General features: G+C 45.8%; 5 protein-coding genes and 1 long non-coding RNA gene across 8 annotated transcripts in view; 2 read left to right on the top strand and 4 right to left on the bottom strand.

Moving 5' to 3' along the window:
* Nucleotides 1–474: 474 nt before the first annotated feature.
* Nucleotides 475–3,351, bottom strand: LOC115246486 (tyrosyl-DNA phosphodiesterase 2-like). 3 transcript variants are annotated; one of them, XR_003890277.1, is made up of 8 exons: nucleotides 2,894–3,166; nucleotides 2,606–2,730; nucleotides 2,343–2,492; nucleotides 2,062–2,153; nucleotides 1,710–1,828; nucleotides 1,394–1,564; nucleotides 621–1,284; nucleotides 475–587 (listed from the first exon to the last, which is right to left on the bottom strand). XR_003890277.1 is itself a non-coding variant. In XM_029845241.1 (7 exons), exons 2-7 carry the CDS (start codon nucleotides 2,698–2,700, stop codon nucleotides 1,003–1,005), a joined length of 909 nt encoding a protein of 302 aa, XP_029701101.1. In that variant the 5' UTR covers nucleotides 2,701–2,730; nucleotides 3,220–3,351; the 3' UTR covers nucleotides 475–1,002. The 3 variants fall into 3 exon arrangements, 2 of the variants coding, with proteins under 2 accessions (XP_029701101.1, XP_029701100.1); XM_029845241.1 differs by lacking the exon at nucleotides 2,894–3,166 and adding an exon at nucleotides 3,220–3,351 and having other exon boundaries at nucleotides 475–1,284; XM_029845240.1 differs by having other exon boundaries at nucleotides 475–1,284.
* Nucleotides 3,340–4,393, top strand: acot13 (acyl-CoA thioesterase 13). Its single transcript, XM_003969304.3, has 3 exons — nucleotides 3,340–3,513; nucleotides 3,600–3,784; nucleotides 4,056–4,393. Exons 1-3 carry the CDS (start codon nucleotides 3,430–3,432, stop codon nucleotides 4,213–4,215), a joined length of 429 nt encoding a protein of 142 aa, XP_003969353.1. The 5' UTR covers nucleotides 3,340–3,429; the 3' UTR covers nucleotides 4,216–4,393.
* Nucleotides 4,394–4,486: 93 nt separating this feature from the next.
* c12h6orf62 (chromosome 12 C6orf62 homolog) lies at nucleotides 4,487–8,072 on the bottom strand. Its single transcript, XM_003969305.3, has 5 exons — nucleotides 6,645–8,072; nucleotides 6,354–6,530; nucleotides 5,961–6,086; nucleotides 5,750–5,884; nucleotides 4,487–5,670 (listed from the first exon to the last, which is right to left on the bottom strand). Exons 1-5 carry the CDS (start codon nucleotides 6,771–6,773, stop codon nucleotides 5,545–5,547), a joined length of 693 nt encoding a protein of 230 aa, XP_003969354.1. The 5' UTR covers nucleotides 6,774–8,072; the 3' UTR covers nucleotides 4,487–5,544.
* Nucleotides 8,073–8,116: 44 nt separating this feature from the next.
* Nucleotides 8,117–10,605, top strand: gmnn (geminin DNA replication inhibitor). The gene is made up of 7 exons (XM_029845273.1): nucleotides 8,117–8,244; nucleotides 8,502–8,582; nucleotides 9,183–9,284; nucleotides 9,379–9,523; nucleotides 9,601–9,683; nucleotides 9,898–10,008; nucleotides 10,093–10,605. The coding sequence occupies exons 2-7, from the start codon at nucleotides 8,526–8,528 to the stop codon at nucleotides 10,264–10,266; spliced, it is 672 nt and encodes a 223-aa protein (XP_029701133.1). The 5' UTR covers nucleotides 8,117–8,244; nucleotides 8,502–8,525; the 3' UTR covers nucleotides 10,267–10,605.
* Nucleotides 10,606–12,289: 1,684 nt separating this feature from the next.
* LOC115251768 (uncharacterized) lies at nucleotides 12,290–14,518 on the bottom strand. The gene is made up of 2 exons (XR_003890287.1): nucleotides 14,374–14,518; nucleotides 12,290–14,242 (listed from the first exon to the last, which is right to left on the bottom strand). It is a non-coding gene; the product is annotated as an uncharacterized lncRNA (long non-coding RNA).
* A 522-nt stretch (nucleotides 14,519–15,040) lies between these two features.
* Nucleotides 15,041–21,152, bottom strand: part of ripor2 (RHO family interacting cell polarization regulator 2) — a 31,451-nt gene continuing 25,339 nt past the window's right edge. Inside the window, 14 exon segments of the mRNA XM_029845281.1 lie at nucleotides 15,041–15,328; nucleotides 15,408–15,563; nucleotides 15,683–15,844; nucleotides 16,021–16,153; nucleotides 16,269–16,431; nucleotides 16,639–16,820; nucleotides 16,975–17,721; nucleotides 18,049–18,195; nucleotides 18,597–18,726; nucleotides 18,969–19,111; nucleotides 19,195–19,320; nucleotides 19,412–19,455; nucleotides 19,589–19,652; nucleotides 19,783–19,932. Coding sequence (XP_029701141.1) covers nucleotides 15,078–15,328; nucleotides 15,408–15,563; nucleotides 15,683–15,844; nucleotides 16,021–16,153; nucleotides 16,269–16,431; nucleotides 16,639–16,820; nucleotides 16,975–17,721; nucleotides 18,049–18,195; nucleotides 18,597–18,726; nucleotides 18,969–19,111; nucleotides 19,195–19,320; nucleotides 19,412–19,455; nucleotides 19,589–19,652; nucleotides 19,783–19,932 — 2,598 coding nt within the window. The 3' untranslated portion in view covers nucleotides 15,041–15,077.

Below are 21,152 nucleotides of genomic sequence, written 5' to 3'. Positions count from 1 at the left end.
GCCTGTTCTGATGATGCCTGCTTCCAGGGAAGAGTCACATGTGTGTCCTTTCCTAAGGTCAGCTCTTTTTGTTTTTTTTCCTCTGGGTGGCTGCTGCAACAAAAGGAGCCCTGTGCATGTTGAGCAAACATGAGAACACACCTTAAATTAGACGTATGCATTAAACAGAGGGAGGTGGTTTAGAAGGAGGTTACATCCGGATCAGACTGGTAAATGTGCTTTACTCTGTCAAACTGATTTCTAAACAACCAACATAAATGCAAACTAAACTCTTGGATTCACTTTTAATGAATCTGTTGGTAAAAAAAAAATATGCAGAGAGTAAAGTTTATTTTTCTGTAAGTAGCCACTAATCGGCTGTAATCATGTCATTAAAAACCTCTCAATGAAGTTACAATGAACAGACTCATGTCGACCTCTAGTGGCCACTGCTCGACATTACGTCATTGATTGATAACGTTGACAAAGGTCAGGTCAGTTTAGGTTAGATGATATTTGATTCAACTTTATTGTCATATCACATGTCAGAGGTAAATCAGAAACATTGCTCACAGAACCAATTTTGCTGCTGTATAACAATCCAGGGACTACTGACAGAAAAACCAGGATTAAATCTGAACATTAGTGATCAGCACTGTGTACTCACACAACCAAATTCCTTTTCAGTAAGTCATGGCCAGTGAGCTGTGCTTTCCCCACCACTGTTACTGGATTAGCAAATGACCACATTTTAGTTTTTGACAAAAAAAATATCTGAACTCCTGAACAAAAGAGAGAACAAAAAAACGATTACGTGTTTATGAAGCACTGACTGATCAGGGCTAACCCTCTCAAACACGCACATTAAATTTAACCACAAAGCTGTGTAATATTTATTGGTAGTTTATTTAGCTGTTTAAATTTAGAGGAGGACAAAGAAATAAACAACTGTCCTAGTCAAAAATAAAAACACAGCAACCTCAGATAAGGCCAGATAAACTGTTATCAACTGCAGTTAACTTTCTACCCAACAGAAAAGCTACAGTAGATTCCCCAGTGATCACTCGTGTAGCGTCCACAGTCCAGCTTTTCCAGTCCGACCAGAGCCATGTGATCTGGGGCCAGACGGGGAACACCATCCGTGGTGGCTGGGCGGAAGTAGACCCGGTCAAAGCGACAACGACTGACATAAGGAACGGTTTTGTTGCTGTTGGCTTTTGTGTCCCACGTGTAGCGACAGTGCTCCTGTTTGCCGAGTTGCTCCCACACGTCACAGACGTTTGGGGGAAGACCCACCTTGGTCACCTGTTGTGGAGCCCACATTGAAATCAGCAGTACGTAGAAGGACTACTATATTTCAAAGGTAAAAACATGGTTTCAACTCAATATTAAAGGACAATAATAAAGGTCTCACCTCAGGGTCCCTTAGGTTTGTATCACCTCCAAACAGGACGGTGACATCTTCTGCTGCGTCTCTCATGCGCTGCATTACAACACGCAGCTGCTTCATCCTCTCCTCGGCATGACCTTTACAACTCTCCAGGTGGGATGTCATCAGACACAGCTTCTGGCCTCTGAAGTCCACCTGGCTCACAAGTTGAGGAAGACAGATGACATTTGCCAAGAGACACGTTGATGTTTTACGCACAACTGCAACATTACGGTCACACTTGATTAGTGCCAACAATCAACTCCGATCAAGAGAGTGAGTGTGTTCTAACAGTGCAAACCTGAGCTACAAGCAGGTTCCTCATCATTTGAGTGGTGGGGTACGTCACTATCTCACTCTCTAAAAGTTTGACTCGTGTTTTCTTCAGCATCATCCCTGTGAAGTATCCTTCATCACCACCTGGGCAGCACAGATGAAAAAGGGGAGATGTTATATTTAGTCTGTGAAACATGCCAAACACAGATACATACGCACACACACACACAAGAGATACATTAGAATCTCTCACAAACTCGGTTACAAATAACAACTAAGCATGAAGAGCATCTGAACCTGAAGAACATAAATTACAGACACACTCAGAGGCATAATACATTTTACCATGTTTAAGTCAAAAAAGGTAAAAGACACACCTTCAATGATTAGGTAGCTGACAGCCCGTTTCTTTAAGTACTGGACATAAGCAGGAATAAGCTCCTGTAAAAACACCACATCTGGAGTGTATCTACAGCACATGAAAGGAAGACTCAATTCACAGATATCTGATGCTCAGTAAAATGTGACAAATATATCATACATTTGCATTCATAATCGATAGCTGATCTCAGACCATTCTGAAACGGCACACTTGATGTGGCACAAATTTATTACCAAGTGATTTGATCAAGGAGTGAAAGACTATTAACACACTTACAGAACTATAAAAGAGCACAAGCCTCTGGCCCGGTCAGCAAGATTGTCTGTATCAAGTCCATCCACATTCCAAGTGATCAATGAAAGCTTTTTGTCATCATCTTCTGATGGTTTGTCTGAAGATGTGGGACTGTTTTCCGTCAAATCTATACTGGAGATTTTTTAGGACTACTTATTCATGGCAATTCAACGTTAGTGTGTGCAAATAGAGATTTTAAATTAATCCAATACCTCATAATGTGTGGATAAGAAACAAAAACATACCAGTCTGTTGTAGGATTTCCCTCTGACCTCTGTCGTTTTGTTTTGTGACAAGCCTCATTCTCTGCTGGATTTTCTACTTCAAATACTTTCTCCATTTCAGCTTCAAAGAATGAATTTAGAGCTCTCTGTGAACAGAGACGTGTTAAGTCTTCCCAAAGCAAGAATTAAACATCTGTGTGTTGTATGACATATTGATGAACTTTACAGAAATCCCATACTTATTCCCGATTTCTAAAGTAGACTTTTTTTTAAAAATCTACCAATACTTTGTATGTAAAACTACATTACCTCCATCTCCCATTCATTCATAGCCAGGTAGCACTGAGCTACCGCAACATCGGTTTCCGCTATTTTAGCAAACTCTTCGCAGAGTCGAATTCTATTTTCTTCTATAGCAGTGGACGCTGTTTCTGAGTTAGATGTAGAAGCCATCTTTAGGAAACCGCAACTTTAACGACAAGACTAGCGCGTAAACACACGCAAATATTCTTTAAAATCTTTTATGTCAACAAATGATCTGAGGTGCACTCTTAATAACCGCATGGCTAAACCTGATAAAGGAAAACGTTCCGGAAACATGAAACAGACTTTGGTGAGACTACAATTGGACAAACCTGTCTCGTTCTTTACGTTGTATATTAGCATTATAACGTTTCTATAGTTTTCGAAGATTCGCGTAGTCGGGTTCAACGTCTGACCACGTTATTCATTTTCCAACCGAAAGTCGGAACTATTCAGATAGCTTCGAACATCATTTCTATCGCAACAGTTTCCGGTAGAACGTCAAGTCAAGTTTGACATTGTAGAAACTATATGCTGGGAAAATGTCCTCGATCTCTTTAAACACAATAAAACAAATCATGAGAGTGATGGTAGAAGGCTCTGGCTTCGAAAGAACTTTAACTAAGGTAAGGGCATGCGCTTCATTACATTAAGCAGGTTGTTTTACTTGCTAAACAGTCGCCGTGCATTAAAGAGCGATGTGCTTTTACAGGTGGACGTCCTGTCGACCAGCGCAGGTAAAGTGGTGTGTGGGATGCGTGTCGAAGAGGAGCACACCAACAAGGGGGGGACGCTGCACGGCGGGTTAACCGCCACCCTGGTGGACGTCATCTCGACCCTGGCGATCATGAATAGTGAGAGGGGAGCACCCGGGGTCAGTGTGGATATGAACATAACGTAAGTCCGTCACAGCCTCGGGTGGTCATGAATGGGGCTTAATGAAGACGCTGCATTCACAACTCCGTGTTTTTATGTCAAATACTGCAGGTCAAACCCTCCAGACACATGCTGAACTAATGTGGCTGTTGAATTACTTGCTTTAGTGTGTAATATTAGTATGGCTTCAAAGATAGACACCGTGTTTTTGTTGTACGAATAACTGAACCTGAATTGATGCTGTAATTTACAGTAACCAGGTGATTTAAGGAGGCCTTCATATATCTTGCAGTTACATGAATGCCGCAAAAATTGGAGAAGACGTACTCATCACCGCCCAAGTATTAAAGCAGGGACGGACGCTGGCGTTCGCCACAGTGGACCTCACCAGCAAAGTCACAGGGAAGCTCATAGCCCAGGGAAGACATACCAAACACCTGGGAAGCAGTTGAACACCCTCCCGTTGTGCCTAATGGTGTATCACATCAAGTAAACAAGAGTAGTGTTGCACAACATTGTTCCATTCGCTGGCTGTTAACATCCAGTACCTGTCCTCCACAGTTGTGAACGATGTTTAAAACTGCATTAACAACACAATGTCATGCATGTGAAATAAAAGAACAGACCATAGTTATGCTTCCAGAATTTGCGTTGTATTGAGATACTGATTAAAGAATCGACAGGGAAAAAAAAAGACACGCCTTGTACCTTTTCAACTGAACACAATTAATCAACAAGGAGCGAGGTTATAATTGACAAAAAAAAGCCTGCGAAATCCAACTTTGATTCAATGGGCATGGCAACAACCTATTCAATTTCAGTAGGTCAAATGAAACATTTAGCATGTTAGAAGTGTTAATCATTACATAGAACACCATTTTGGTTTCTCAGCTATCCACAACCCAAATAAAACATAAGATTTCTGTAGCTTGAATAAACGGTGCATGGCTTTAATGGTGACAATAACCTTTAACATAAAACCAATGAGCATCAACTTTGTGTACAAAAATTTTAAGTTGGTTCAAGATTTCACCAAAGGCCTGCCTAGCATGTTTCAGAGGAAAGCAAATTACACCAAAACATTTTCAAAAGTCCAGCAAAGAAACTAAGGCAGTTAAAGTAGTAATACCTACACCATATGAATCGACAGATATTGTTCATCTTGTTTTCCTTGCTCGTACAGGTACTTCAACATCTATTCACCTGTCCCTTGGTCAAAAGATTGTGTTAAGTTGCTCTAGAAACCCACTGACTTTACAATCTTCAACAATCCTTTCTTTATGGAAACGAGGATATACATGTCCATCTGAGAACCACCGTGAAGACCTGTGTGATGTTTGTTTCTGGTTTGATGCAACATAAAGAGTTCCTTGAATGACAGGTGTTGTTGACAGAGCGGCTCCAAGACAACCAACCACGCAAAAAAAATATATATATATCAATGTTCGTGCAGGTTCAAAGAAACAAAACTGGATGAGTGACTAAGAGGGAATGAAAGGGAGTGGAAAAATAAGAGACAAGGGAACCAATCCAAAAATGGCAGAGAGGAGGAACACTGGGAGCTGGAGGAGGAGGAGGAGGGGGAAAAAAAGAACACAAGGATGGAACTGAATCAGCCTGAGGGCAGGAAGGGGAGAACAAAAACAGGTGATATCCAAGCACAAGTTCAAATCTTTATGCAACGAAATGGGTGGAGGTGAAGACATCACTTTGCTTCTGAAGGTTTCAGCAGGAGGGAGAGGAAAGGCTTTTCCCCACGTGGCTGAGTTGAGCAGGAAGCCTTAATCAGGCATGTATGGACGGAGGTGATCCTCTATGCCTCCCACGCCCCAGCAGGTCAGCTGATCCTGGGGCAGGTAAAGGCAAAGGCTGCACAACTTGAAAACTGTAGCCTTGGTTTTCGGAGTCTGCGAGAAACAACATTAGGGCACCATCAGGGATACGGAGCTATGAAGCAAGGGATGCGACCTCAGGGGACTCGCTCACCTGTAAGTGCTGTCTGTCCATGAAGAGAAACACGGACTGACTTGGGTTGTTCATCACCGTTCCAGCCTTGTCCTTCCGACTCAGAGCGTGCAAGCACTGCTTCTCGTAGTCGCCATGGTGAAATTCAAACTTGGCCTGCAAGTCAAGAAAATTTCTGTTTTACTCTGAGAAGGGAACGTTTGCGACAACTAAGCGAGGAGACGGGCCTGACCTGAACAGGCCTGTAGGGTTCATCATCGGCCCCTTTCCATCTGGAGAACAGCAGACACACAATCTTCTCAATATCATTGCGAGGCCAAAGGATGAAGTCCATCTCCTGTGTGCAACCTATGACATCCTACAGGAATCAGAAGAAAGAGAAATATATTTCACAGGCCCTAAACTCAAAATTAATGATGTGAGAATTTCTACAAAAACAGATGCAATGTTTTTACAATGTATGTTGACTCGAATTAAGCAAAGTCTTTAGATGTACAATAAACTAAATATGCTTCTGTCAATCATCAATCAATAGACACCAGTGAACATATTTTATATGGAGCATCATCACGTTGCTCCCATCACGCTGACAAATTAAGTGTTCTGTCAGTAACTGTGGACTCACCCTTCGCATCGACTGGTACCGTGGGGCGTGTAGTTGCACAACATCCTTTTGCAGGAGCTCTATAGAACTCTCAAGAGAGTAGCTGGAATCCCGCACACCTCGTAAGATGTTTTCTTCATAATTGTTGGTCATCACTGGCAGCACTTCAGCAACTTCAAAAAGTGCAGACTTCTTTTTCTGAAAACAGGAGGGGGGGGTAAAAAGTACTTTCACCACAGAATCAAAAAAATCTGAGGCTAAAATGCAACTTAAAATGCTAAAATGAGGGAAAGAAAGCATTTAGTGACTAACCTTTTCCTTGAAAACAAAGGCTATATAAATCTTGAAGTCAAACTGATCAGCCAAAGATTCCCTTTTCTTCCGAAGTTGAGCTCGAAGTCGATTTCTAGTCTGATTTCTTCGTGAAGTTGGGTCCCCCATGGTTTGATTTGGATACTGTTTCCCACTTGTGCAGGATGTTTTGGCTCCACTGACTACTCGCGTATTTAACCAAATGTAGAAACAACTAACTCGGCGTCAGATCTGTTTATTACCGATTATCCACTAACAGAAAGGTAATAAAAGGAAAAGAACTCAAGCAACATTACGCCATTTTCGAATTTTGTAAACGGACAGTGCTGTGGAGGGGAATGATCGAAAACCCTAAGACGACAAGTAATGGTTCAGAAATACATGTTTTAAGACTAACTTTGAGCCAAATAAGCCTATTTGATCGACATGTCCAAATTAGAGATTTATATTTTATCAGCAAGTCAAATTTAACTTTTATTCTGCGTTACTGAATTTCTAGAACATACACTCGCTAACGACACAGAAAGAGAGTCTATCGTTTAGATGATTTCGAGATCATTTTGTATTTCTCTGTAAAATCTGCCTTATTTGCGTGACACAGACACGGTTGGGAGACAAACGAACATAGCAATTAAATGTGGATGCCTGGAGATATCGGCACTGGGGATCATCGAAGACTAATGCAGGAATTACTTTGACATTTCCATGACTGTTGCTGCCACTCTTTTAGCCCACGGCGCTGCCACGGCGGATATTCATGATGTGGGCGTATTTTTAGCACACTAGCTAAAGTGAGCTAGCAAGCTAACCTAGGGATTCTCTTCCAACACTAACTAGTAGTGATCCAACAATATAGCTACATCGTAAGAATCACTGGCTTAATCGAGGCCTACGCGTGGTTGGCTAGCTAGCGCAGTCATCTTTCCTCGCCTTTACATTTTCTTGTCTGATTCGATGCGAATGCCAGTGTTGTGAAAGTCAACAGACCTAAGGGGCTGGTTGGCTCATTTTGCTTGTGCTCAGCATTTTAGCTCGTTGTAATTTGCCTTCGTCACGTCTAGTCAACAACTACATCGGCATAAAACAAGAGACAGAGAATGGCCAACCGTCGATAAACGCCGAAACGGTGGAGCAAACGTTGGCTACACCAAATCTCCGCGTTTGAAGTTCCGAGGTGTTCGCTACTTTTCTTTCTTCTTTTCTTCAGTCGTCACAACCTCCGACTCGCCCTACTGCATGCCATGTCAAGATAAATCGACAATCCAGCCAAAATCCTCCGTTCTTTCAGTCGACATGTAGCATGTTCTGTCTGCCGGCGGGCCCATGTTTAACCGCGCGTCGTCCGACGTTTTTCCGTTTGTTTTTATGGTGTATTATTTTCTGGTGGTAACGGCACACAGACAACCTCGTCGTCCACGGCCTCATCAAAATGGCTGTGCGCAGTCAATCGCAAGAGCGTGACGTGTCCGGACACGTGATCGGCGCAGAGACTCGCGTGAACGTCATGTGATCATCGGGGCGTATTTAAGTTCCTGGCGCGAGATCCGGAGGATGGAACGGAAGTAGAAAAACCTCGCAGCGAATTTACGTCTTACTGAATGTGAGTGGTTTTCGGAGCTTTTGTCGTCTGAATTGGTGTATTTTTTTTAGATTTGTAGCTCCTTTACGTTGTAATTTTCACACCCGACAGTCGCCGTTAGTGTTGAGGTAGCCGCGGTTAATTCGATTTATTGAACTCTGGCAAAAACCGACGCCGTGGGTTGTTTGCTACCGAGCTAACACGCGTTTCACGCCCAGCGTTGTGCGCTTCTAACCCAGTTCTTTCTAAAATAAAATTCTTTCCATTTTATCTTCTAGTGGAGCTTGATACATCTAAAGAAGATGAGTAGCAGTGGAAAGCCAAAATCCGGCCTCCAGGCTTCTAATGAGAATATAATGGTGAGTTATATGTTCTGTGTGGGTTTGGTTTCTTCCATCTTGGTAGTTATGGTTATCAGAAGACTACAGTTTAAATTCAACTATATATAAATTCCATCTACTGATGCTAAAATTTCTACCTACTTAACGTCTCAAGTCAGACACTTTTAGATGTAGGTTTTTGCAGTGGTCTCATATTTTGGGTCACAGTTGTATAATCCGATCAGTAATGCAGGAGCAACACTGATGCTTTAAAAACCTCTTTAGATTCTGGCTAATTATTAGCAAGTTGACCTGTTTGAATGGAGAGGAAAGGAAAAATGTTCCCACGGTGAGAGAATGGTCTATGCTTTCCCACACCTGTGTTACTGGTTACACTGGGCAGCAATGTTGTTTTGAGCCACTTCATTTATGCCTCCTTCTATGGTGACTGTAACTAAAGTACAGCATGCAAAATGATGCTAAGCCCTGGTGAATAGCGGCTTTGAAAATGAGAACAGGGGTCAGGTTTGTTTCCCATGTGACTCGGTTTCAGTACTTTGCTGGGAAAGTCTTTTAGATGTGGATATATTTTTAATGTTAACAATTAATCAACAATTTTGTGGTCTGTTTTCTACCTAGAGCTTTTTTGGACCTTCACAAAAAGCAATGGGACCCAGCAGGCAAGCTCTGCAGCTCCTTAAAGATTCAGCTGCCAACAAAGACCCTGGAAGGTCTACTCAGGTGTGCATTTGCATTGATCAGGCAAAAATTTGATTCCAGTATTTTGCATCCATGTAGTTGTGCATTAAAATACAAATTTCTTTTGGCGAGTCAGGCCATTCCAAAAAGGAAACAGTGGAGTGCAACACCAACTCGAGGGCCTAAAAGGGTGAAGGTAGAAGTCAAATCCACTCAAACAGAGGAAAGTCAGTGTTTAGTGGGTGGAATGTCTGTTGAAGCCTATGATCTAATGGTCAGAGGTAAGAATTCATTTGAAAGTTGTGGTGTAATTTACCCTCCAAAATTGGACTTTCAGCTGAAAGCTAAATTTTTGTAGAAGCACCTTCTGACAACTACTGGAAAGAGTTGGCTGAGGAGCGACGGAAGGCCTTGTACGATGTCCTGCAGGAAAATGAGAAGGTAAGTTCACTACTAAAAGGTGGCTCATGTTAAGCTTTCACTGTTGCTCAGTGAATTGACCTCAGTTGGCCCGAGTCTAGCAGATTAATGCACATTTAAACTTAAACCCTGAATACATGAGAGACTCTGAATCTTGGGTAACATTCAGGTGGCTTTAAGTTGGCAGTACACATTCTGCTTCCCTTAACTGTCATTTTCTATTTTTCAAACGCAGCTACACAAAGATATTGAAGCCAAGAATGAACAGATCACAGCGCTCAAGAGTGAAAACGAAGAGCTGCATGAGCTGGCAAAACATGTTCAGTATATGGCAAATATGATCGAGGTAGGTCATCTCAAGGTACACGTATTTAAATGCTGTGTCCCAAATCTTGCCTTCTTCAATAATGTACACACCACTTCTGTTCAGAGGCTGACTGGGATGGGTCCAGACAATTTGGAAGAGCTGAGGGACATGGCACTTGAGACAGAGGACACCGAGCAGACCGGCGAGGCATCTGATCAAAGTGACTCGGAGGAGGAGGAGGAGGAAGAGGAAGAGCCTTCAGCCCCTGGACAAGCTGGACCCTCGGAGGAAGAATGACACAACTCTTGTGATGGACATGCACGGCAGGCATTGGCTGACTTTACTGTTGCATGCTACCTAAGACCAGTGCCGTGTCTTAGACCGTATTAACAGTGCACAGACTGGGTTCTCAAGTATTTGGGTTCGCTTATTGCCAACCTTCAAAACTCCGCTTGTATAGTTTTAAATTTAATGTTGTACTTTGCCTTGGTGAAAGCATGTTTGTAGATGGTGAGTTTTTAATTAAATGTCTTCCGTTAGATTGCTGCTCCTTCACCTTTGGTACTATTGAATGAATCTTTGTTCCTTATTTAAACACATGGAACTTCTGTTCAAACACTGGTTCAAGTTTAAAAATAAACATTTTAAAAGACTTTCTGAATATTTTTCTCAGTGACTCTGCCCTTCAAGGAATAATGGAAATTTAATCTTGCTTGGACTTGAGTACAACTACCATAGTTTCAATAACATGTATACATTAGCTAAAATCCAGATTTGTAGCAAGCAACATTTTTTCTAATCTTGTGTGGGTCTTTCTACAAAACTGTTGCTCACTGGATAATTTTAGTTGGACTGTTCTCTGTAAACCCTAGAGATGGCTGTGGGTTAAAATCCCAGTAGAACAGCCTGTCTGGCACCAACAACCAGCCACGTTCAACTGTTTAACCAACTCTGCTCAGCTTCTTCTGTTGAAGCCTCAAGTTCCACTCCCAGGACAGAACCAGCTCTCCTCGTGGGCTTATGAAGTCTGACAGCAGCTGACTAACTGCTGCCCCAGCACACCACTGCATAGACAACACTTGAGATCACTGAGGTATAAAACATCTGCAGACAATGTGTTCAATGTCCACTCTAGTCCACTGCCTTCATGAAGCTCCAGGTGTTTGTAGCTGTCGCCACCACCCTTCTGAGGCTGCTTTCTTAAATCCACCACCAGCTCCTTCATTAGTGATTCCGACTCTACGGAACTTTCTGTACTCAGCTTCACGTCCTCCGATACAGCCCATGATGGCCGTGTCGTCCCAAAAGGTCTGCAGGTGGTCGGACCCTGAGCTGTATCTGAAGTCCAACGTAGGAAGAGAGACAGGGCCGTTCCCTGAAGGGTCCCTGCGCTGCTCAGCATGTTATTGGTTGATTTCTGAAGCTTCTCGTACTGCGCCTGACCTGTAACCTAGGGACCAGGGTGGTCCTCACCCACATGTCCAGGAGCAGGTCCGATGTTAGTGACTGCACTGGAGAAGTCAAAGGACGGGACTCTCACGGTGCTGCCAGCCTTGTCAGGTGTCTGTAGGAGTCTCTGTGCAGCGGGTAGATGATTGCATCCTCCACTCCAATACAGGACGGGTAAGCAAACTATAAAAGGTCCAGGGATGGTCCCACCAGTGATCAAAGGTACTTCAGAACCAGCATCTCCAGTGCCTTCTTGGCAGGTGATGGTAAAGCCACGTCTGTGGTCACTGAGTCCTTGGATGCTTGTTTTTTTGGCACAGGAACCAGGCATGTTGTCTTCCACAGAGCAGGAACGACCATCTTGCTGGAAAATGTGCTGGAAGATGTTCCACAGCTGAGCAGCACATCCTTTAAGCAGTTTGGTGCTCAGGCTTTTTGGACCTGCAGACATTCATGCACTGTCTGCTCTGACAGCATCATTTGTGATGTAGCTGAGCTGGGGGGGGGGGTTGAGGAGAGGTGTTGGAGATGAGCCGGCAACGGGGGACGCGTCGCTAGAGGGTCTGGGTGGAGGGTGGGAGGGATCCACAGCATCCAACCTGTGGAAGAACAGGTTTAACTCAGTGGTCTCTTGCAGGTCTCCTCCCATCACGGAACAGTAGCGCTTCCTCCTGTAGCGCCCATTTAAGCTCTTCCCCCCCCCCCTCTCCTGAAGGCAGCCTTCTTCGTCCACTTTAAGGTCGACTCTGTAGGAATTACGTCATCTATACCGAAGTTAACTCGCTTTCAAAATCCGTAAGCTGACCGTGATTCATCCAAGCCAAATATGTGGGACGCCTCCAGGGGAAAACAGCCGACTGAATAGACTCAATAATGCAAAAATAAATTTTATTGCGACTTATGGGCAAAAAATACTGACTGAAAGGATGAACAGTAAGCAACCAAATGGATCAGTACAAAAGCTGTTTAGCACAGATGGAGAGAAGTCCAGTAAATGTCAGAGGCGCGTGTTTGCAAACCAAACTGACTCAACGACTGTGAAAAATGATACTTTTGCCAAAATACAGCATTGTCACAGTGAAAGGAATGAAAGAAGGTCTTGCAAAACAACGTACAGAAGATGGAAAATGTAAATGTCTACAGCTTTTAGTAACAATTTCACTTTTACCATTAATACATAAAAAATAAGAATTCAGAAAATATTACTTGCTTATCAATATGGCTTCTGGACTGTGCAGTTAGAACCAAATAAGAGTCATCATAGGTTTGTCTCACTTGTGCTTATTACGTTTAAGTATGCTGGCCCAAATATAAATGTACATGTGAAAATACATTCACCTGAATAATAAAAGATTTAAAATGAATCCATTCCTTTGGTTAGGGTAAATCTACATGCCCCATTACTTTTGGGGCATTTTAGGGAAAGAAAATCTATACTGAAGTTAGTCTATTAGCAAATCTTAACCTCTATAAAATAATTTATTGTGATATAACTCAAAAGAAACTCCAATTAAAATGAAGTCTAAGATAATTTGAATGATAAAGTGGTTAAACAATGAAAAATATCAGATCTGCGCCAACATAAAACTTAAATATCGTTGCATTTACATGATGCCATCTGCATTATTACGGTATAATTGTAAATGAGTAAATATAGTATAAAATAAATTAAAAAACCATCAACAAAAGTGTGATCTGCTGCTTTGCACAAGCACACGATTCAGTAGTACAGTTAGACGTTGGGATTAGCTGTGTCCTTCTGTCCTCGCGTTCATGATTCCCACCTAAGAGACGCTCCTCTCCTGAGTCGCGCGCTGTGCAGTTGGGCTGCAACCACTGTACATTTATCATAAATAAACCATATTTATTGCCCTCAACTTGCTCTGTACCTGGGAAGAGTGAAAGCCTTCCAAGGACCGTGTATTCCTGCTGGAGCGAATCCAGGCTCAGATATTCCGAGCTGACTGCGTCAAAAGTCTTCACCTGTCTGCTATGTGCAAAAGCTGTCACGTCTGTACAGAAAAATTGCACTTCTTCATCTGCATTAAGGAGGAAATTCTGCACGCTGGGGCCAACTGCGCTGACCCGTTTCCCCCTTCAGTTTGTCCTCCGTGCATCCCTTGAAGCAAGGAAAAATCTAAATGCACAAAAGAGCTTTCACAACCTCTTAATGGTCCCCCTTTGCCATAAAACATGCATCTTCCAATCATATGCAAATCCCTGAAACTCAAAATGGAACATAACAGAGGACAAACCCAACACATTTCAAACACAAGCACATATATTCCACACAGCTGTGTAAAACCGGCCATAATCACGAGCCTCACAACAGTGCAAATTGAAAGCAAGCGCCAGGAAACATAAAAGAAATGTGTCAAACAGTGATCAGTAATTGTCTAGTGTGTGACTAAGAGGGCGATCAGTGAGGAGGTGATGTACACTAAGTGTTGTGCTCAGTGAGAGGTTACTTGAAGATGCAATGTTCGAGTTTTGGTCTGAACATTCGTTCCAGCGGCTCCTCGGCGCCCTGTGAGATTCAGAGGTTAAACTCAATGTGCCTGGCTCAGAAATCAGGGAGAGAAAAGGGCAGCGGGGAACGACGGGCCGGGCGCTTGTGGTCTGTCGGACCGATCATGTGATCGTTATATGCAGTCCTGTGTGGAGGGGGGAGGGGGGCAGAGAAGATGAGATGTTTTTTTGTGATGTTTCAGTGGCACGGTGGCTCAGAAGGCAGTGGTGACGGCGTTTCCCCGCCACGTCCCCAGGCGGAGCGTCTTCCCGGGCAGCGTGTCCAGCTGCTCGCACGCCAGTCGGCCCTCATCACCTGTGGCGAGGAAGGACAGCGGTGAATTGACGCCTGGATCGCGACGGGTGCCGAACTACCGAGCCTGGACGTTTAGTCCCGTTGTGAAACCCACATTTCAAAAGGAGCCTTCAAAACAAGCGGCGACTCACCGAATGCGAGCAGCGTTTCTATGGCAACGTGGCGTAGCTCTTCATCAGCTGACTCATAAAGTGCTACAACTGCCTTGATGCTTTCCACTGCCTACAGACGGAAACACTTGTTTTTTTTAAATGTCCCACACAGATCCAGAGGAATTAAACACCAATATTTAAACCTGACGTGCAGCGAGCCTCGTGTTCAACATAAAAAATAGAATATTTTAATACAGATAAACAATTTTAGAATATTCTCGCTTCAGTGGAGCTGAAGCTTAACAGGATAATTGCTTTATGCTGCAGTTTTTGAGAGAATAATCTTCCAACACGCTCTGTCCTGCAGAACTAGTTTAGTTGGTTAATGTTACACACAAAAGACCACAACTGCCTTCACCAGCTGGATGAAGCCTTGAAGTGTAACTTTAATGCATCCGCGCTGTACATTTAATGGCAAAAACTAGACATTTGCTCCTCCTACACTCCAGTTGCACAAAGAAGAACTCAAGCCGTCAGTAAATCAGGGAGAAAAACGTCAGTGTGGCCCGTGGTTCTATTATTGGACAGGTTTAGAGCCACTGACCTGCAGGACAGCTGAGAGCTGAACAGGCTGCCCTCTGGTTCTGACCTCCAGCCTCTGACAGCGCCTGGGTGTAACACTCCTACGGCTGCAGACCCACAAAAACATTCATGCCTGGCTTGCTGCATTTGTCACAGATGTTCTAAATCTTCTCAGACACACACACACACACACACACACACACACTCACTCTGGCCCTGAAGTGGCTGCGCGATGCTCCGGAGGAGAGGTAGTCGGCCGCAGCCTTGTTGACCCGCGGGTCCTCTGCAGTGAGCAGGGAGGCCAGGGCCCTCAGTGTGCGGTTTCTAGGCCACAGAGACGATACAGGCGTCTCCTCCAGCTCCGTTAGGACCACAGAATGTTCTGCCTTGCACAGAGCTTCGGCGAACACATCTGAGGACAAGACGAACACAGACAGTGTCAACAAGATGAAGCCCCTTTCCCCGTGCTGGTGGATTTTTTCTCGACATACCCTCTCTGGCCAGATGCTGCAGGTGTGTCTCCATGTCCTGGACTTCATGCTGTAAAATGTAACCGTAGAACTGAAAGACAGTGAGGACATCCTGGGAGAGGGCAGCAGGCACGAGGTCGCTCCTGTCCACCATTTCACCAACTACGACCCCAATTACTTCAGAGGAAAGAGTGGAGGGAGAGAAAATTCACACATTACATGAGTTCAGACTGAAAACAAGACTATGGATGAGCGCTTGACCCAACGTGCAACCTCTGTCTGATAAGAAAACTAACCTGCGTCCGAGCTGTGCGGGTGCTTCTCCTGCAGCACTGCAGTGTAGTGCTGATGCATGTGTTGGAACACTCTGTCCAGTGTGGTGTGGAAAAGTCCTGCAGACCCGCTGCACTCGGACCAGAGAGTCATCAGCTGCGGGCGCTCGGCGAGGCCCGGGAGAACTGTGCAGACAAGAAAACAAAAGGTCAGATGCTGCAGAGTCCTGAGGCCCTGTTAGAGCTCTGGTTAAGATTAGTTACTATGGAGCACAAATCAAGTCAGGCTAAAGTAAAATGCTGGACTTCATTGTAAATACAACCCTGCAGGTTTGGTGAACGCACCAATCCTTTCCACCTACCGTCAGCGGCGCAGGTAATGGTTCCCAGCCTGTCCACACTGACCTCTGCTAGCTCCTCTAACAGCTGAGTCTGTCCTGATAGTTTGAGGAGAAGGCTGCGGCGCTGCCACGTGCTCACCCCAGTGGTCAAACGCTATTATGACAGGAGGAGGGGACAGAAAGCTGATGTAAACCGGCAAAATTAAACATTCAATCGATGTCTTCTTTTTACGTCTAACAGATTTCTAGCCAGTAAATATGAGCTCCACCTGGATGAGGTGATTGCAGTACTGCAGGTGGATGACAATGGCAACGTCCAAGTTCTCGTTTCCAGTGGTTAGAGGTAAGGGGCTTCCTGCCACACTGTTGCCCACTCCAGTGTCTTCTGTCAGGGCCTCACTCAGATGTCCTCTGGCTTCTGGATGGGGGCCACTATAAAATGTAATTACACACAATCACCACAAGGCGACAGTAGCATTCCATTTTTAAAAAAAAAACAAACACTAAATGCTTTCATAAGACTATTTCTCTCCATGCAGACAGTAAAAAAAAAAACCCAACAAAAACAAATGAAAAAATGCTTAATGTACTCTGTGTCAGTCGGCCCACACAAAGTGCCTCCATCTGTCTCCCACTCACCCGATCCTCTCTCCGTCTGTATCAAATAAAGGAGACCTCTGTGGGATGCTAAGGAACGCGTTATCATCGCCAGTGTCGTCGTCGTCGAAGTCAGAGGTGTTGAGGAAGTCGAAGCTCTCCAGGGCACTCTCCACCGTCAGACTGAGGCTGGATGAACGACTGCGGTGACCTGGGAGTCGACACTAAGCAAAGGAGGATGTAGGGAGAAGTCAGTATTTATGGGTGAGAATGTAAATTAAGGTGAAGTGAAAATGATCATTTCAGGTACACCCACGTTTAAAAATACCCTAACAGAATGTTAGATATATGTTGGTCATGATTTTCAAAAACGTTCACCTTGAGTAGATCCTCCAGACGCATCACTTCCTGCTCCAGGTCCTGCAACTCTCGGCAGCGGTGAGTGAGCGACTCCAGTTTCATCAGCAGGCTTTGGATGGCCTCCTCCAGACTACTCTCCAGGAAAGCCCTGCTCCCCTCTCCCGCCCAGCCCACGGTTCCCCCTCCCTCTGCGACGCTTCCAGCCGGCACCGTGGTTTCTGACGAGGTCAGCCTCTTGACGAGCTGCCGCGTCAGGCTGCCCGCCTCCTCCGTGTCGAGCTCCACAGGCTTCAGTTCATCACTATGGTCCAAGAACACATCTTCTGGAGCCACCGTCGACAGGTGACCATCAGAGCAGAGAGAAGGGGCGGCCGAGTCACTGTTGGAGGCAGAATTCCGCTGGGACTCCGTGCGCTCCCACTCGGAGTCTTCGGCCACCTCTGCTTCGTCACTGGCGAGACTGGTGGCCCTGCTGCCCCTCTCCCCGTCCTCTTCATATGCATCTTCCTCCTCTTCTTCCTCCTCCTCCATCAGATGCTCTTCTGCGATGGAGTCCTCTCGCGTCGCGAAGATCTGCGTCGGCGATGGGTCCGTTTCCGGGGGAGTGACCGTGATCTCTGGGTTGGACTGGCCCTGGGAGTGGCAGCTGAGGGCGGGGCTTGGGCTGGGCGTGGAACCAGAGGTGTCGGAGAAGGTGAAAGAGAGGCGCTTGCACTCAGCGACCCCACAGCCGCCGTTCTCAAAGACATCATCCGGTAAAGTGGCCTGAAAGAGAAGAGAGGCGTGTAAACGTTGGCCATCAAAGTAAAATCGGTGCATGTAAGAGAGAGAAAGAGAACGGAAAGAAACTCTAGGTCTGTTTGACCAAGTCAGAACCACAGCAAGTTCAACCTGGCGAGAAGAAAACACAGCAGTCTGTGCACGTCATGCAGAGGCACCATGCAAACACATGTGGTGGCATTCTGCAGCTCACAGAGCACCAATGTGTGTCCGCCATTAGACTCTACTCCTATCACGGCACGGAAGTGGGATCGCACACAAGAGTCGGCTTTGGAGGGTTTGGAGGGGGGGGGAGGGGCACATCACACTCACATAGACCTCCAGACTGGATTTGGGCCTTGGCCGCAGTGAGGCCAGGTCGCCAAAGGAACGACTGCGCCTGAGCTTCTCTAGCAGGGTGTCTCGGAGCATGTGCAGGAAAGAGAGGCGCTGGCGCTCCACCGGATACGGCCGCCACTTCTTTACACAAGCAGGCAGGTAAAAACAAAAATGGAACAAGGTGTTGCGTATGTGAGTGAGGGCAGGTGGGTGACAAAGTGGAGACGGACAGGAGTGTGTGTGGGTGTGAAGGGGGGGGGGGCGTTAATGTTGAAATGCAGAGAAGAGGAGCAGGGAAATGGGTGAGGGTTAGTTTTAGGGGTGGGGAGAGTTCCGCCAAGGCACTGCTGACATCAACTGAAAGGGCGCCGTGTTAAAAATAACCATACAGCTGGGTTAGCGTCCAGATAATACAGAGCTGTACAAGATGGAACCTCATCTATCTCCCCTCTATTTGACCTGCTATAAACAAAGCACAGACTCCCTTCAAGCCTCGATGTGATGTTTACAAAGTCCGGAATTCCACTGTGTGTCGGACTCACAAAGAAGGAGGCGTCCTGGAAGGTGGGCGTCTCCGGCGTGCCCTGGCTGTACACCGACACTCGTCTCTGCAGCACCGTGGCTTTGCTCACGTTGCCGGATGACAAGGTGAAGTCCTCGACGTCGAAGGGGCTTGATTAAGGAACGAACACAAGGAGAATGGACCAAACTTAATGAATAATTAAAAGGAGGTGGTGTGGTGACGAGGAATGAAACAATTCACATTATCATAGTTTCCAAATCTAATCACATGGTTGAAACAATCATACAGGAAGTTGCAAGCTTTGGTGAACTAAAATGAACTTTTCCACGGATCTATTCGTCTAATACCGACAAACGAAAGTCAGAATCAGGAAGAGCCACTTACTGCCAACGTGACCTCCAGGTTGAGCTTGATGGTGCCCAGGTCGTTAACGTCCACGGCCACCACCTGAGGCATGGCGGTAAACAGCTCCTTGGTTTCACAGATCACACTGCCCACGAGCATGTGAGAGGCCAGGCCCTTCAGCTCCGTCACCTGGAGACGAACCCAGAAAACAAGCATTTCCTGCTGCTCTGAAAGATTTCAGAAGCTCACAGTTGTCTGGAATTCCGCAATACCTTGATGTTGATGAGGTCAGAGATGAGGGGCATGAACACCATCTCGTCTCCATCCCAACTCTGCCTGGAGTTCACTTCAATCCGCCCCTTCAGCTTCCACCTCTGACGGCCGTAACGCATGAAGATCTAAAGGAGGAAATTGGCAGATTCATTCCATGTGAGCCGGAAACCACAGGAGTAACTTATTAAGTTCATGGCTTCACTAATCAACTCTTACCTCATACTGGTCACCTGGACACAACCTGGCAAAACCCGCCAAACCTGCCGGGCAGCAAAAACACTTTCAAACATCACAATCCAACAAACACACGGACGTCTGTACGTTGTCAGGATTTCAACGCAGAAAAAGAAACTTCCCACTCGTTTGCTGGGTGTTACGTCATCCTTATCTCACCTTTCATCTTGATATGAAACTCTCCCAGCAGGTTTTCCAGCTCACCCTCAAACATGCTCATATTCTGTACACGGATACAAAGAACATCGCATAAACGCTCGGCACACGACCAGAGTCACGAGAACAAATCAAGATGGTCGGCATAAACTGCAAAGTGTAGAAGGTGGTGCACCGATAATTCTCATCTAAAGTACCTCGGTGTATTCCTTGTAGCGGCGGTTGACCTCTGCGATGCTCTCCTTGGTGCCTTTGCTAGACGGGGACGAGGAGAACGCCTGCTTCATCCGGATGGCGCCGTCCCTCAGACGGCTCTGGATGCAGAAGGCTTCGTACAGCTCATCCACCTGACAAACGCACACAGAACCTCCATCTTTAATGTGCTGCTGTGGCAAACATGCCCTTTACAAACATACCGAAGCTAAAAAAAAAAACTGAATCAACAACACCTGGCGCCAACCTGCAAAAACAGCAAACATCTGACGGTTTCAGGTTGGTCCAGTGTTCAGAATTTTGTATCAAATGGTCCAAAAACCAGAGCGAAAACAAAAATTGCCAAGAGCGAAAGGCAAAACTAACATTAAAAAAAGCTCTAAAAATGTGTGCAGTTCCAGCTGGGATGCCTGGGATGTGGCAGAAGCTGGTGTCGTCCCAGCGAGTGACGTTCCCAAATTGTGAGGAACGACAGACGGAGTTCAGAGCTTGAACATGTCTGCCTGGCTTCCAGATGATGTTGCTCAAACCCGCAGGAAGCAGCTCCAGCCTCGCCGGGAGCCCAAAAACCTCATTCGGTTTTGTGGACGCTGCGTGAGAATTTAAGGGAAACATAGAGGAAAAAAGTTCCCCCTCCCCCCCAGAAATCACAGACGCGGAGCAATCGGGCAAAAACAAAAACACTCCTGAGCCTCATCAGAAAGAACAACATTACAGCCGGCGTGATGAGGAAGCTGAAATATTGATGCCTGGTGCTCTTTATGGCTCTCATTAGGGACAAGTGGGAGAAAATGGGGCATTCAGGCTCCTAATGGCTTTCATGAGTGTTTGTGTATCTGCGCCTAAACTCACGACGGAGTGTGTGTTTCTGTGTGTGTGTGATGGAGGAGGTGGGGAAGCTGCGGCTGGAACAGGAGGGCATCAGCTCAGAGGCATTTTCAGTGGGTTGTGAGGATCTAATAACTTTTATGAGCACGCAAGTCAAGCCCGCCGGTCCCCACAGCGCCCCTTGCCCCCGACTGGGGCCCGGCCCCGTCTGCCTGTGGTATGCGGTGCACGTGGCGAGGCTCCCGAGCCACCACCGAAAAGGGCCTCTGCCCACAAATGTTGTTCTGCAGCGAGCGGAGCCGGCGAGCGACAACAGGGGGGCGGTCCATTCACGTTCTAATCAAATCAAGGGTCCGGGCCACTTATTGCGCAACGTTCGAGGGGCGTAGAGCAGACGAGCCTCTCAACAATCGCATCGTTATCGGCTAATTAAGCCACTTTATTGTCCCCAATTCCAACGGCCCCATTGTGCCTTCAAGGTCCTGTCTTTTTGAAGGTCAGCCAAGCGCCGCTCCAGAGGACGGCC

The sequence above is a fragment of the Takifugu rubripes genome, chromosome 12 (assembly GCF_901000725.2).
Source record: "Takifugu rubripes chromosome 12, fTakRub1.2, whole genome shotgun sequence".
In the NCBI taxonomy this organism is placed as follows: Eukaryota; Metazoa; Chordata; class Actinopteri; order Tetraodontiformes; family Tetraodontidae; genus Takifugu; species Takifugu rubripes.
Note: the sequence above shows the minus strand (reverse complement) of the source record. Positions and strands in the feature narration are given on the sequence as shown.